This window comes from Camelus dromedarius, chromosome 21 (genome assembly GCF_036321535.1).
Source record: "Camelus dromedarius isolate mCamDro1 chromosome 21, mCamDro1.pat, whole genome shotgun sequence".
Taxonomy (NCBI): Eukaryota; Metazoa; Chordata; class Mammalia; order Artiodactyla; family Camelidae; genus Camelus; species Camelus dromedarius.
The window spans coordinates 19896709-19912863 of NC_087456.1; the positions used below are offsets into that span (position 1 = coordinate 19896709).

The 16155-nt window shown below is 36.9% G+C and overlaps 1 protein-coding gene across 3 annotated transcripts in view; it reads left to right on the forward strand.

Moving 5' to 3' along the window:
* Positions 1 to 16155, forward strand: part of CNST (consortin, connexin sorting protein) — a 73045-nt gene that overhangs the window by 17220 nt on the left and 39670 nt on the right. For 2 of the 3 annotated variants that reach the window (XM_010992373.3, XM_031438492.2), the window contains exon 2: positions 5856 to 6284. In XM_010992373.3, coding sequence (XP_010990675.3) covers positions 5906 to 6284 — 379 coding nt within the window. In that variant the 5' untranslated portion in view covers positions 5856 to 5905. Of the gene's footprint in view, positions 1 to 5855; positions 6285 to 16155 lie in introns of those variants that run through there. The other variant, XM_064477252.1, reaches the window with a different exon arrangement.

Sequence of the window (16155 nt, forward strand, 5' to 3'; positions counted from 1 at the left end):
TAGGTACATATGTCTAAACAAAACATTAAGCACAGAATACTGTAGATTTAGCAATGAGATATAAGTGATACTGGAACTCGTCTGGTGAGTAAGACGGCAAAATGTAAAGTGATGTGTAGTTACCATCGTAAACACAACATATGCATATAGTGACCTCCTGAATTCTGAGTTAACTATGAGTAGTCAGATTTGTTTTGTTTTGTTTTCCTTGGAGGAAGGTGTCAGGCTTATTTACTTTCAGAAGAAGAACTGGGGAATGAACCCAGGACCTCATGCTTGCTAAGCATGCCCTTTACCATTTGAGCTATCCCCTCCCCCTAATTTGAGCTATCCTCTCCCCGCTAGGTTTAAATTTAGAGTTAATAGAATATGTTATTGGTTTGGTAACTGTCTTCTGAATTTTGGTGTGACTCTAAGTCATCCAAATTTAAACTTGGGGTTGCATCTTAATTCTTAAAAAGAATCTTGGCCTCTATCAATGGTAAAAGTATAGTATTTAGGCCTAATTTATATGGATTACAGAAAAAAGGCACTCAAAATCTTCTTAAAACATTGTAATAAAATAATTGAATAATGTTATATATTTAACCATTCCTATAAATTTATTTTTAAATGTTAGTAACACCTGATGTTCAATCTTACCAGATATCCATTAAGGTGAATTGAATGCAAAGTCATATCATACCTGGGATTGAGATATATTTTTGCCAAATGTAGATTTATTCTTGTTAGTCTGTTACTTTATTTAAAGCTTCTTCCTCAAAGGTTTGTTTTTCAAGTCTTATTTAAGCCTCATTTGGATAGATTGCTTGAAATTCTTCAGCTGTACAGAGTCAACATGTCAAATAACTTTTGTACGGTGTACATATTTGGAATTCTGTTTTGCCACAAGAGGCTGGAAACTTGCACAGCACTTAGTATCTTGTTTTTAAAAGGCAAAATATGCCATAGTCAGTGCTGTGCACTGATTGTAGTAAATTGCTGTTTTTTTTGTGAGAGTTGGTACAGACATAGGGACATAGGAGCTCTTACAGAGTAGACAGTTTAGATAGAGCAAGTAACTTTGAATGCCATTTCAACTGTACTTCGAAGCTCAGGGTGTCATACAATGTTCCTGTGTATTCAAAGACTGTATCAACTGGGGTCTCTTTCTCCCTGTGATTTTCTCTAGCCCAGGAACTTTCATATAGTGAGATACAGGTGTACATGAAGATCAACCTTTTGAAATTCCGTTGGTGTAGCATTGAGGGAGAGGAAAGAGGAGGAAGAAGAGACAAAAATAATACTTACTTATTTATAACTGTTTTCAAAAGCAATAAGACTATACTAATTTGAAATCCCATTAAAGTTCATCAGTCAGAATGACCATGATTAAAAAGTTCACAGGTGATAAATGCTGGAGAAGGTGTGGAGAAAAGGGAACCCTCCTACACTGTTGGTGGGAATGTAGTTTGGTGCAGCCACTATGGAAAACAGTATGGAGATTACTGAAAACTAAAAATAAGACTTACTATATGATCCAGCAATCCAGTGCCTGGGCATATATCTGGAAGAAACTCAAATTCGAAAAGATATGTGCACCCCAATGTTCATAGCAGCACTATTTACAATAGCCAAGACATGGAAACCACCTGAATGTCCATCGACAGATGACTGGGTGAAGAAATTGTGGTATATATATACAATGGAATGCTACTCAACCATAAAAAGAATAAAACAATACCATTTACAGCAATGTGGGTAAACCTGGAGATGGTCATACTAAGTGAAGTAAGCCAGAAGGAGAAAGAAAAATACCATATGATACCACTTATACGTGGAATCTTAAAAAATGACACAAATGACCTTATTTACAAAACGGAAACAGACTCACAGAAAACAAACTTTTGGTTACCAGGAGGGAAAGAGGGGGGTGGAGGGATAAATTAGGAGCTCAGGATTTGCAGATACTAACTCCTATATATAAAATAGATAAGCAATAAGTTCCTACTGTTTAACACAGGAAACTATATTCAATACCTTGTAGTAGCCTATAATGAAGAAGAATATGAAAAGCAATATATATACATACATATGTATAACTGAATCACTATGCTGTACTCCAGAAATTAACACAACATTGTAAACCGACTATACTTTTAAAAAAAAGTTATCCTATTGCTTGAAGTGTTCCAATTGAAATTTGTTAGGAATACAGGTAGACGCCAAATAAGTTTCCTAATCCTTCATGTATCTAATAAGTATAAGACCCAGGGCTAGACAATGTAAAAAATAAAAATTACCTATGACTAGGTTATGGGTATTCAGATGGCTTAAATCTGGTAGGACACACATGCAAATATATATAGTGCAGAGCCATATTTGACAAGGACTCCATATGTGGTACAGAGCACTAGAGGCGTACATTACATATGGGTCTTTTGGAATGGAGAAGTCAGGGAAGACAAATTCGAGTGACTTTTGAGCAAAACCTTGAAGAATTTGGTAGAGGTCTATTAAGAATAATTACAGAATGTTCACACCTTAGAAAGACTGTATTAGTGTTAGGAAGTAGTTTACAAAGTAGCTTTTTGAGAATTAAACTAGTTACATCCTCATCAAATAACAGGAGGCAAAACGTCTTGAGGCCCAAAGAAAGGAAGGCCTACTTTACTTTTAATAGCTATTTAACTTAAATAGTGTATTAGTATGTCTTTAAAAAACAAAAAAGTTATCAACAGAAGAAGGTGGGCTGCATAGGATATTGTGTATTGTGTGGATCCAGCAGTTCCCAGGGAAAGAGAACTTCCAGGAACTTGAACTTCTTGATTATTAAAGATGTGTCCTCTAATGTAGGGTGGAGATTCTTCATTGAGGTAGGTATACCACAGCTGGAGTGAAGTATTCTTTCACTTACTTTCTCCACATTGTCCACAGAGCATGATTAGTAAGTGCGGCCTCAGGATCTCAGCTGATGCATAGAGTATTGGTCTGAAGAGTTTAACTCAGGGCCTGGTGCATGACACTCAACAAAGTTGCGAAATGTGATCTGTAATTTTATACTCACCAAGGAGCCTTAATCACTAATTTCTAGGTATCTTCATCATCTTAAATGGTGTGCAGAACAGACAGTTAAGCATTCCAGGAACTGAATAAGATATCCGTATCATAAATTAATACTTGAACATTCTCAAGTGATTCTAGTTAGCTTTAGTCTATCATCAGGAACCAAATCATTTCCAGGAGGTCTGGAAAAGCCGTTTCTGAACCTTCAGTAAGGCTACAGACCCACTTGAGTAAGCCAGAGTGTTTAATGCCAATCTGTGAGATTTCTTGAGAAGTAATAAATGGGTAACTTTTCTTGAGCATTTACTGTGGGCCAAGCACTCTATTAGTGCTTCACCAGCCATGTCTGAACCTCACAAATGACCTTCGAGGTAGGTATTACAGTTCTCCACTTTTACAAATGAGAAAATTAAAGCCTGGAGATGATGTTAACTTGCCTAAGGTCACACACAGAGTTTGTTAAATGGCAGGGCCAGAATTTGAGCCTTGTTCTGCCTGTGTTCTCAGCCAGTAAGCGTACTACACAGGATTCAAATCAGGAAGACCTGGTTTCAGATCCAGTTGCACTTCTTTCCAGGAATATGATCTTAAACAAGTTACTTTTGCCTTTCCAAGCCTGAGATGCTTCATCTAAACCATAGTATGAATACTCCTCACGTAGGCTTGTTTGAAGAGTTAGAAATAAGATATGTAAAGTACCTGGCACCATTTCTGATGCATGACAGAGACACAACAAGAGGTGACTTTATTGTTTGGGGAGCTCTGGACGCCTTCTGCTTCCCACCTTCCCCCTTGGCATGAGAACTCTGTGTCTTTTTCAGGTAAAATAAAACCTTTTTACTTTCAACTGTAAATACATGTCAGGAAATAAGTTGATTATTTGAATTAGAAAACAACTGGGGCTGTTAGCAGTTTTAAGGGCTGACATTTCTCCTACATAGCCACATAAAATTCTCATTGTTTTTACTGTGATAAAATATATGTGACATAAAATGTGCCATTTTAACCATTTTTAAGTATACAATTCAGTGGTGTTGATGACATTGACACTGTTGTGCAGCCATCACCACTGCCTCTTTCTGGATCTTTTCCATCACCCTAAGCAAAATCTCTGTAACCATTAAGCTGTAACTCCCTTCCCCACCCTCTGTCCTTAGCCCCTGTAATGTACTTTGACTCTATGAATTTGCCTATTACCAATATTTCATGTAAGTGGAATCATGGTATTTATCCTTTTGTGTCTGGCGTATTTCACTTAGCATGATGTTTTCAAGGTTGATCCATGTGTTGGCAGGTATGAAAACTTCATTCCTTTTTATGGTTGAATAATACTCCATTGTATGAATATATTACATTTTAGTTATCTGTTCATCTGTCAGTAGACATTTGGGTTGCTTTTGCCATTTTAGCCACATGCATTTTTAAATTCATTTGAGTTTGGATTATCTCATGATAGTAGCCTTGAAGATGCTTCATTAAAATAATAACCTTTTAAATTAAAAATTATACCCCAGTTAGAATTCATTTTAAATCTAAACTAAGTTATTCTAGTTAAGTTAAATCATTTTACTTTTTATATTACCTACCTATTGGTGGAGATACATAGCATATACTTTAAGGAAAATGATACTAGCCAGATTTAGATGTTTTTATGTTTGACGAACGGTACTTTCATGTCTGAATCAAATAAAATATTCCAGTTGCAAAATAAGTTGAAAGCATACGATATGATCGGTTTAGGGCTCATGTTTTATTTTGTCCTTTGTTTTCATGTTTTTGAAGAATTGTACTTTATTTAAATATAAAATATATTTATTTACAGTATACTTACTGTTTCTAAAGAGCAATTAAATGTTTCTTTTTATTAATTTGAAGAATTTAAAACATTCTGTCTCCTTTTCTGAAAATTACTGAAATATTGTATTTGTTTCAAACCCACAGTAATGCTTGGCAAGCATAAAAATATCTAGATCTGGCTGGCATCACTTTTCTTAAGTGTAATATACTTTTGGATGATGAGAAGGGATAAAACATGACTGATAAAGGGCTTAGAATCTATTTGGTTTATCCTTAAAATGTTGGAAGGATTCTTGGAGCAGATTTAGATTTTTTCCAAGTCTGACTAAATAGCCTAGAGTTAATCATGGTCCTCTCTTTTTCAAAAATCATATAAAAGGAGTTTGCTGACAATTCTAAGGTACTTTTCAGGGCTTATATTTAGGAAGTAAAGCATGTAATGAGAATATAGTATAAATAAAAATGCTACCTGAATTTTCACCCATATTTTTTTCCAATTTATTTAGAAAATATTTCTAAATGTTTTCATTTGCAAATATTGTTGCTGTTTGGCCAGATAAGGACTTACACAGCTAACTTTCAGTTGTCTGGTAAGTGTCCAGATATAATATAAGTGATTCGTTTTAGCAGACAACCTCATTTAACCAAAATTTTCTTTCATCAAGGCATTTGTTCCAATATGATGCACCTTAGTATAATCTAGAAAACCTCAAAAAATATGTCAGTACTTGGGCTCCATTCCCAGAGATTCTGATTTCATACGTCTAAGATAGAAATTTGACAAGCGTCACATGTAATAAACATGCAGCCAGGGTTGAGAACCATTGTATTCAAGCAGGAACTAGGTGATGTTGGTGGGATTGCGAGTTGGGTGGAAGTAGTAGGAATGAGCTTTGGTCATTTCCTTCTCTTTTCTACTCAAAGTAAAACAATCCAAGAGAAGAAGAAAATCAAAGATCACTGAAAATCCAGAGTTTAGAAAATGAAGTAGTTTTTTCTTTTTGTCATTGTAGACATTGAAAGACTTTAATGAAATTTAAGTGATTCAACAAAAGATGCTCTAATGGATGACAGCGAAACTCCTACATATAATCTGCAGATAGAACCTCAAGATGAACGTCATCCTGATGACAGCGTGGGAAGTATAGTGACATGCTTGCCCTCTGCGTCAGATGAAAATGAAAATCAACTTGATGGGGATGGCCATGAGCTTCTGACCAGCAGTGACAGTGCAATGGGCAAACCTGAAGTGTTTGAGCAGGACAGTCTCAACAATAATGAAAGCTGCACACCAAGCTGTGAGGTGGATGCAAGTGAGAACTCGGAAAACACTTCTTGTGAAGGCGCCAGAGATGGACCGGCCTTCCTGGGAAAGGATCAAAAAACACCTGGAAAAAGAAGTTCAAGGAGCAAAAGAGGCACTGTTAAGAAGCTATCACAAGGTATTTTTAGAAAGTTATTATTTACACTATTCTTTAAGAATAAACCATCTTCCCATTCCATACTGTGTGTACTCTTGCTTCTTGCTTTTCTTCTCAATATATTCCAGAGCTAGTTCTATGATAACACATATGGGCACAGCTGTGTGGTATGCCTTGCGTGTGACATGTCTCTATAGTGTTCCATTGCATGGGTGTACCATAATTTATTTAACCGTTTCTTTATGCCTGGTCCTGCATTTTGCTATAACAAATGCTTTGAAATGACATTCTTTGTACATGTCTTCACATTAGGTACTTTAAATATATATAGCCTCCTTCCTATATTAGACTAGTATCTACCAATATTAGCCTTAAAAATTTCCTTCTGTCATCACTTTGGCTTTGATTTCTAACCTGGGAGTTTATGGGCTAGTACAATTTTACTCAGCCTCTTTATAGAATCTTTCCATCTCACTTAGTAGGTGAGTAATTAACATTAACATAGATTAATATACATTATATAACAATGTTGAATGACATCTAGCTTTATATTACTTTGGTTACAAAGTAATTCAGAGTATTTCTCATCTGGTATAAGTTTCACAGTTAAACTTTGGAGCTATGGGGTTTTTTGCCAAAATCACAGGGAGCTCTTGGGAAAAGGCAGCCTCTGGTTATTTTTGATCAGAAACGTGGAACTAGAGAGTTCTGGACATCCTAGACTGGCACCAACAGTTGGCGTAAGGCTCTAGTGAACAAAATAGAGTGTCTCCTCTCATCTTCTGCACTCTTCTGCTTCTTTGGCTGATTAGAAATATGGTCAGTCTGTCTATATCCTGTTTTTTTACTTGTATTTGTTTATTTGGAGTAAAATGTGAAACTTTCCAGTTTCTACAAATCAATCCTTATTTATTCTGTAGGTCAATTTGATAACTTTTTAATGTTACTTATCGTTTGGCTTTCCAGTTAACTGATCCCTTTTCCTTTGCTTTTCCTTAGCAGACTTAAAGCAAATTAAAATAATTTTTGACAAGAGATATGAAAGCATTTTCTTAAAAGACCTAAGTGTAAACATCAGTAGTGCTATTTGTATATAAATTGATTTATTTTGTAACCATAATCCAAGGACTATTTGACTGTTCTGCTCTAATCTGATCTTGTGATGTTTTTAAGAACTGAGACCTAGTTGCATATGTATTATGTATGGTCAATCATAGCTTCAAGATTCATGGCTCCTTTTGTTTCTTCCTTCCATGACCTTATTCCAGTTACCCTAGGTGTGATTATGTAATTTAAAGTTATCTAGTACTTACTATCCAGTGAGCACATATGTGTAGAATTACTATCCCCTAATGCACTTGAAATTTATGATTTATAAAACTTACGGGTAGTCTTTATACAGATTATTTTAAAAATTAATGTATGTTTAATAAAATGAGTTTAAGAGTATAAGAAAATTGAAGTAGGAACCTAAGTTCAAATCTTATTTCTGGTTCTGGGTCACTTGGTGAGACTTAAACATTCTATACTTCAGTTTCTGCATCTGTGTAATGACGATGTTCATCTACATATAACTATAAAATTCCTTCTTGAGCTGTGAATTTCTCAGATTTCTGAATAGAGATGGCATATATAAAGTTGATTAAAATTTGGTGTTTCACCTCTAGTGTGTCTGTAATTTTTCATATGTAAGGGGCACACTGGTACATTCTTCTTTGGTTTTAATCATCATCTTTAGCTGGAGTACTGTATAGGTCTCCTAAAGATGTCTTCCATCTTGTTTCTTGCTAATCCATTCTGTATGTCAAAACTAATAATGCAGAGTATGGTTAGAGATTAGACATGTGCATATTTATTCTTCTGTACTATTTAATTCTAAGATCCTAAGTAAATGAAAGTTTCAAAATTTTGCAGATAAGTACTTTTCTAATAATAGAATAGCTTCTCAAATGTGAAACAAAATGACTTATAAAACATAATATTCAATTCCAAACCAGAAATAATTTTTTTGTAGATGAGCGTCCTCTCAACATTGTTTTGGAAACATACATTAAGGTGAATTTATTCAGTATTAATGCTTCCTTACCTAGTTTAATTTGTAATAATTTTTCATGTATCCAAAAGCTAGTACTGGTGGGAAAAAAAATGGAGCAATAGTAGTAGGAGACATCATGTTTACTAGTTTTCTGGAGACAGAAATAAGAATTCCTATAGACCTGCTAAAGCCTTAACTTGGCCCCAGGGAAGTCTAGTTGTTATTACATTACAAAAATGTTTTTTCCTGAAAGGAATTGAATCTCTTTGATAAGTTCAACAGGTTTTCAAAACTGCATTACATCATTTTCAGTACAGTTAAATCTAGCATAGCTTCAGGTAAATATCCTAAAATCAAATGATAATGATCCAGTACATTTTTAACAGCTTGATTGAGATATAATTCACATACCATATATTCACTCATATATTAAAGTGTACAATTGAGTGATTTTTAGTATATTCACAAAGCTGTGCAGTCATGACCACAGTCAGTTCTAGAACTTTTTCACCACCACAAAAAAAAAACCTATTAGCAGTTAGTCCCTATTTCCCGAGCCACCCCAGCCCTAGGCAACCACTAATCACTGTCTTTCTCTATAGATTTGCCTACTCTGAACATTTTGTACAAGTGGAATGATACAATTTATGGTCGTTTATCACTGGCTTCTTTCACTTAGCATATTTTCAAGATCCACCTATGCTGACATTTATCAGTGCCTTATTCCTTTTTATGGTCAAATAACATTCTGTTTCATGGATATACCACATTTCATTTGTTACCTGTTGATGAGCATTTGAAATGATTCTACTTTTTGACTATAATGAATAATGCTCCTATGAACATTGCATGTAAATTTTTTTTGTGGGTGTATCTCAGTGGGTTTTTTTGTTTGTTTTTGGTTATATATGCCTAGAAATAGAATTACTGGATCATAAAGTAACTCTATATTTAACTTTTTAAGGTCCTGTCAAACTGTTTTCCAAAGTGGCTACACCATTTTACATTCCTAGCAGCAATATATGAGGGCTGCAGTTTTTCCACAACTTCTCCAACACTTTGACTCTTTAATTATAGCCACAAATTTTTTGTAGAGATATAATTTACATGCCATAAAGTTCACCTTTATGAGGTGTACAATTTAGTGGCATTAGTATATTTACAACGTTGTGCAACCATCACCAGTATCTAATTCTAGAACATTTTATCCTCCTCTTAAAAGAAACTCTGTACCCATTAGCATCACTCCCTGTTCATCCCTCCCCCCAAGCCTATGGCAGCCACTAGCTCATAAATTTTGTATGGTTGTAAGAAACAAGTTCAGATTAAGTGTCTAATGGGTACCATAACAATATGGACATTTATTCAGTCACCATAGTATCTAAGCAGTTGACAACACAGTTCAGCAAATGACAGGAAGCCAGAGATAGACAGCACATGAAAACTGAGGAAGGAAGACCTTTCCAGATTGATTTGCCACTATTCGTTGCCCTGATTTGTTTCCACTCAGGCCTTCATAGTGTGGCCAGCTGGGAGGTGACAAGGATGACATGAAAGCTAGAGGGAAACAAACCTTGGAAATGGGTCGGTGGCTTGGAGTTAGGGTTGTGTAGTGGGAAAAGACTTCAGGTTTGAATTTTGGCTCTGCCTGTTGCCATCTGTGGGACCTTAGAAAAATAATTCATTTCCCTGAGCCTCTTTCTTAGTCTGAAGGTAGGCTGATCCCACATGTTTTGCAGAATTGTCCTTAGAATGAGTGATGCTGTTTGTTAAGCACTTTGTAAAATACCCAGCATGAAATAGGTGCTTTTAATGGTAGCTGTCTTTTATGTATGTCACAAGATGATTTTTAAGTGGCATGACTAGGAACAACATTCAACAAAATTAAGTACTTGGTTTAGTTTGACTTTAAGCCCATCTTACCTCTTTTGTCAGTATCTTTCTTAGCTCTTGGAATCTTGTTAATACTCTATGTTCAAGTTTACCTAACCCTGCCTCTCTCCTATAAGGTACATTTCTAAAAACATACTTCCAGTGCCATCCTAGTTTAATATTAGCTGTAACAGGTCTGCTGGAATGTTAATTGATGTCTACAGTCATAACCTGTAATGCCGTAAGTATGAATCCTCAAGGCGTATTTTCATCTTACATATCTGGCTTTGATTGTAGCAGAACCTTTATACCTGGCCTCTAAACTTGAATGCCTGTTGGAGCCAGTTGAGTGATTTATATACTGGTAGTCATGGCCAGGATTGAGATCATTCAGATTGATGTGAACTATGGTGAACAGAAGTGTGTATACCCTAAATGCATTCAAATTTAGAAATGTAAAAGCCTAGCTAAATTCCTGTAAGAAGAATGATTGGTGCTGGGGTTGATATTTGGGGGTTGTAACCCCTTCTGTCAGTTAGGCAAGTAAAGACACAATTTAACTCTCTACAGACTATACACTAAACTTCCATAATTCTGAAGTCCTGGTTTACCTTATCTCTGCTCCTAGAAAATGTTTCAGCCCTTTTAAACTAAAATTTCTCTGGAAAGTGACCTGTAGAAACAGTTGCCTGTCTTTTTACTCTTCCCTCGTTAAGGGATTGACCGGTGAAGACAGACAGTATCAATTCTGAAAGTTAGCAGTTCTCTATGTAATAATAAGAGTTCTTGGTTTATATAGTTTTGAATACTTTTAGAATCAGAAGGGACTTTTAAGGTCACTAGCCAAAATTAACTTTAAAAAAAAAAACAATATTAATTGTGTATTAGTTTTCTATTGCTGATATAACAAATTACCACAAATTTAGTGGGTCAAAACCAAATGTATTATCTTACGGTTCTATGGGTCAGGAATCTAACACAGGTCTCACTGGGCTAAAATCAACGTGGCAACAATGCTGCGTTTTTTTCTGGAGGCTCCAGGAGAAAATCAGCTTCCTTACCCTTTTCACCTTCTACAGGCTGCCTGCATTTCTCCTCTTGTGGTGTCTTTCCTCTCTTTTCAAAGCTAGCAAGGGCATGTCGATAACTTCTGACTTTCTTTTCCATGTTTAAGAACCTTTGTGACTGTATTAGGTCCACCCAGTAATTCAGGATAATCTCCCTTTTTAAGTCACCTGATTAGGAAACTTAATTCCATCTGCAGCCTTAATTCCCTTTTGCAGTGTAATCTAACATATTTATAGGATTGAAGATTGGGACATGGTTGTTTCTGTCATTATTCTGCCTACCACAAAAAGATTTTAATTAAGATAGACTAGTTGACTTTGCATGATAGACGAATTCTCCTCTTTATAAAATATTTTTCTTATCTTATTTTGTACAACCATACAAGGTTATTAAGTCAACAGATACTTATTGTATGCCAGGCACTATAAAACTGTTGGTGAGCTTGCCTTTGAGTGTTTTATGTGTGAGGGCAGGAACCAAGTAACTAACAAGTGTAGTCTAGCAAGATGGGAGTCATGACTGGTACTAAGTAAGCACATGACTGTGGAAATACACTGTCCTAGGAGGGTTATGAAAGGCTTGCAGGAGGAACTGATATCTGAGCTGAGGCAGGACAAGTAAGTGCTAGCCAAGTAAAGAAGATGGAGATAAAGGGGAGAGAAAGGACATTACTGGTTTCAGGCACATCATGGATTAAAACCTAGAAAACAAGAAGAGAGCACTTTGTGTTTGGCAACTGTCAATATTCTGTTTGGCTAGAGCAGAATAAAAGGGAAAAATGAATCTAGGGGAAATAGTAGAGAGTAGAGCAGTAGAGAGGTTGAGGCTCAAAAGATTAGCAAGTTTCTGATTATAAAAGATTTTTTTGTGTTAAGTCCACAAACAATAAGTGCTGGAGAAGGTGTGGAGAAAAGGAAACTCTCCTACACTGTTGGTGGGAATGTGGTTTGGTGCAGCCATTATGGAAAAAAGTACAGAGATTCCTCAGAAAACTAAAAATAGACTTACCATATGATCCAGCCATCCCATGCCTGGGCATATATCTGGAGGGAACTCTAATCCGAAAAGATACATGCACTCATTCACAGCAGCACTATATACAGTAGCCAAGATATGGCAGCAACCTAAATGTTTGTTGTCAGATGACTAGGTAAAGAAGTTGTGGTATATATACAATGGAATACAACTCAGCCATAAGGGAGAATAAAATAATGCCATTTGGAGCAACATGGATGGACCTAGAGATTATCATTCTAATGAAGTAAGCCAGAAAGAGAAAGAAAAATACCATAGGATAACACTTATATGTGGAACCTTAAAAAAGGAAAAAAAGAGGACACTATAATGAACTCATTTACGAAACAGAAACAGACTTGCAGACATAGTAAACAATCTTATGGTTACTGGGGGAATGGGAGTGGGAAGGGATAAATTTGGGAGTTTGAGACTTGCAAATGTTAGCCGCTATGTATAAAAATAGATTTTAAAAAACAAATTTCTTCTGTATAGCACAGGGAACTATATTCAATATGTTGTAATAACCTTTAATGAAAAAGAATATGAAAAAAAATATATGTATGTATATGCATGGCTGAGACATTGTGCTGTACACCAGAAATTGATACATTGTAACTGTATTTCAGTTAAAACAAAGAGACAAATAAATAAAAGCAATTGCTTCAAGTTAAAAAAAAAAGATTTTTTTTGTGTTATAATAAGCAGTTATGGGCCTTCTCAGCAGGTTTGGAGCAAGAAAGTGACATGATGTGAGTTGTATTTTTTAGAAAGATTGTTCAATCCATTGTGGAGAACGGGTTAGAACAGTGCAAAATTAGAGGCAGTGCAACACATTAAAGGGCTTTCACAATAATCTGTGCAAAGAGTGCTGGTGATCTGTACTGAGGAAATAGAGCTGTGGGGCTGGAAGGAAGTAAGTGGATTCAGAGTTATTAAGGAAGTGGAATTAACTAGACTGGATCATAGGTTAGGTATGAAAAAAGAGTACAGGATAATCCTCAGTTGTTGGATTGTCAGATCCATGATAATGCCACTTACTGAGAGTGGAAATACAGGAAACAAAGCAGTCTGGGGAGAAGAGGGTGGGAGGCAGTGGTGATTTGGGGGCATGTGTTTGGATTCTCTTAGTCACATTTAAGTGGACATGTTCAACAGGCTGTTGGTCTAGGTCTCGGGACTATGGTCTTGGCTAAAGATTTAGATTTGAGAGAGTGAGAAAGGGTCCTAAAACTACGTGTTCTAACCCCTTAATTTTTACAAGTGAGGAAGTTAAGGTTTAATGTAGAAAGTGCCATATCCATCTTTGCAGGGGAGGGGGTAAGAATTAGGATGTGAATCTGAGGCTCCTAATGAGCCAGTTGTTTTCCATGCAGCGGAATCCAAATTCTCCAGCTGAACAGTGAGGGTTCTCTGGATAACGGTTAATAATAGTAATGGTAATTCACCAACTTTTATTGATTTTCTACTGTGTTAAGTGTTTGCCAGGTACTCAGTGCAGTGCCTGCAGTGATGACAAGATAGATCTTGTCCTTACCTCATGGACTTTTTATGGAGTTTAGTGCAAAGGCAGGCATTAAATGATAAAATTATGGCAGGAGTGCGTGGTACTTGAAGTCAGTTCTGGGAGTTATGCCTTGGGGTAGGGTGAAGCACTGCTTTCTTTGAAACTGACACAAATGTGTATTAAATGGATAGAGCTATTTGGAGGTTGGTAAGAGATGAGCTTGAAGTATGATCCCTGGGAATTCTGTTAATGATAGAGAACCCTTTAGTGGAAAGCTCAGTTAGGGGTTGATAGTTTGGGGTAACATATCACCTCTTTCTAGAAGCTACCCTAATCTGATAGCTAGAATGGTGGAAATGTGCACCCTGCCCTCCACTAGCTCTTTCCAACAGACTGCTCCATTTCTAGGAGTATTGGGCATGGTATGTTGCAATTGAAAACACGAAAATGTAGGGGACAGGAACAACAGAATATAATAAAAAAGCAGATAATTTAAGAATTTTGCATTGTCTATGTAATATCTTTTGCTGCATAACAAATTTCCCCAAATTTCAGCGTCTTAAAACAACGAACATTTATTATCATGGTTTCTGTGAATCCAAAATCTGAGTGTGGCTTACCTTGGTGCCTCTGACTCAAGTCTCATGAGATTATGAACAAGGTGTTAGTAAGGCCTGCAGTCATCTCAAGGCTTGGACTGTGGCTGGAGGATCTGCTTCCAAGCCCACTCACATGGTACTTGGCAGGCCTCGGTCCCTCCCTCTGTGGCTCATCCCACAGGGCTGCCTTACCGCGTAACAGCTGGCTTTCCCTAGGGCTAGCGATCCAAGAGAGAGTACCCCATTTAGAAGGCACACTTTTTTAGGACCTTATTTTAAAAGAGACCTTCCATTACTTCTGCCATTTCATTTATTAGAAACTGATTACCAGAAACAGACTCACAGACATAGAAAACAAACTTAACAGGGGAGGAAGAGGGTGAGAAGGAATATTTGCAGATACTAACTAATATGTATAAAGTAGATAAACAACAAGTTTATACTATATAGTGCAGGGAGCTATATTCAATATCTTATAACCAATAATGAAAAAGAATATGAAAACAAATACACATATGTTCATGTATGACTGAAGCATGCTGTACACTAGAAACTGACACATTGTAAAATGACTGTATTTCAATAAAAATATGTATATACAAGAAAAAGAAAAAAAAGAAAAAGACTGCTGTTGAGCTGTGGGGAGGGCAAGAGTTTTAACATGCTGTTAGCGGATATCCTAAGTGAGGAGGCCCACCAAAGTGTAGGTCCTTGCCTCTGGATGTGAAGGATTTTGCAGCATAGACGGGGGGAAAAGTGGAAAAATTGCTTTATTTCTCAAAAGAGGAAAAGGAAGGAAAGCACTCTAGCAGGGAGAAGGTAAGAAAAGTGCTCGAGAGGGGAGCTTTCAGCCAAGATGGCTGGTAGTGATTTAGAAAAAAACGAATGTGGGGCGAGAGGAGGGACGTGCCCCACCAAGTGTGGGTTCTTGGCTTCGTGCAGGAAAGAATTCAAGAGCGAGCCAGTTGGGTGAAGGTAAATTTATTTAGAGGGATACATACTGCATAGTGTGTAGGCCATTTCAGAAGGCAAGAGAAAGGCCACTAGGTGTGGGGGTTGGGTGCTCAGGTTAAAGTAAAAGTAGATACTGTGAATGAAAAATAACTGCAAACCGTATCGGTAAACAGAGATTGCTGAAACCATCAAGTCATCAGCAGCTGCTGCCACCTCCAGTGAAGACAAGCCTGCAGCCACCCTGCAATGGTGCACTCTGAGGGGACTCAGAATAAGAAAGGACAGGATACAGGCCCTAGATAGCTGGATGCTTGTCAAAGGAATGAGTTCAGTGAGCCCAAATGTTTGCTTCCTCCCATTCATAGAAAAGCGCTAAATTCTTTAACTTGAGATGTCTGATTTTCTTCAGGTTAACAAATCATCTTTTAATGCTCTGACTATCTGGTCTTTGTTGTAAAACTCCTATATATCCTAGCTCCTCCCCACCTCTTTGGAGCAGTCCCTAAGAGCGATCTGAGAGGCTGTCATCCTGGGCTCAAAGGGGTTCAAGTCCTCAGAAATGTCCGCCAAATAAAACATAACTCTCAACTTTTAGGCTGTGCATTTATTTCAGTCGACCGCTCCACAAACAGAGTGCTGGCTGACTCCAAAGAGGAGGGTGCCCCGAGGGCACGTTGTGCCAGTTTTTATGGGCTTGGTAGCTACATACGCTAACAAGTGGGAGGGCCATTCCAATTACCCTGAGGAAAGGACTGGGATTCCCAGGAATTGGGCCACCAGCCACAGTTTGACCTTTTATGGTTAGCCTTGGAACTGTCATGGCACCTGTGGGCATGTTATTTA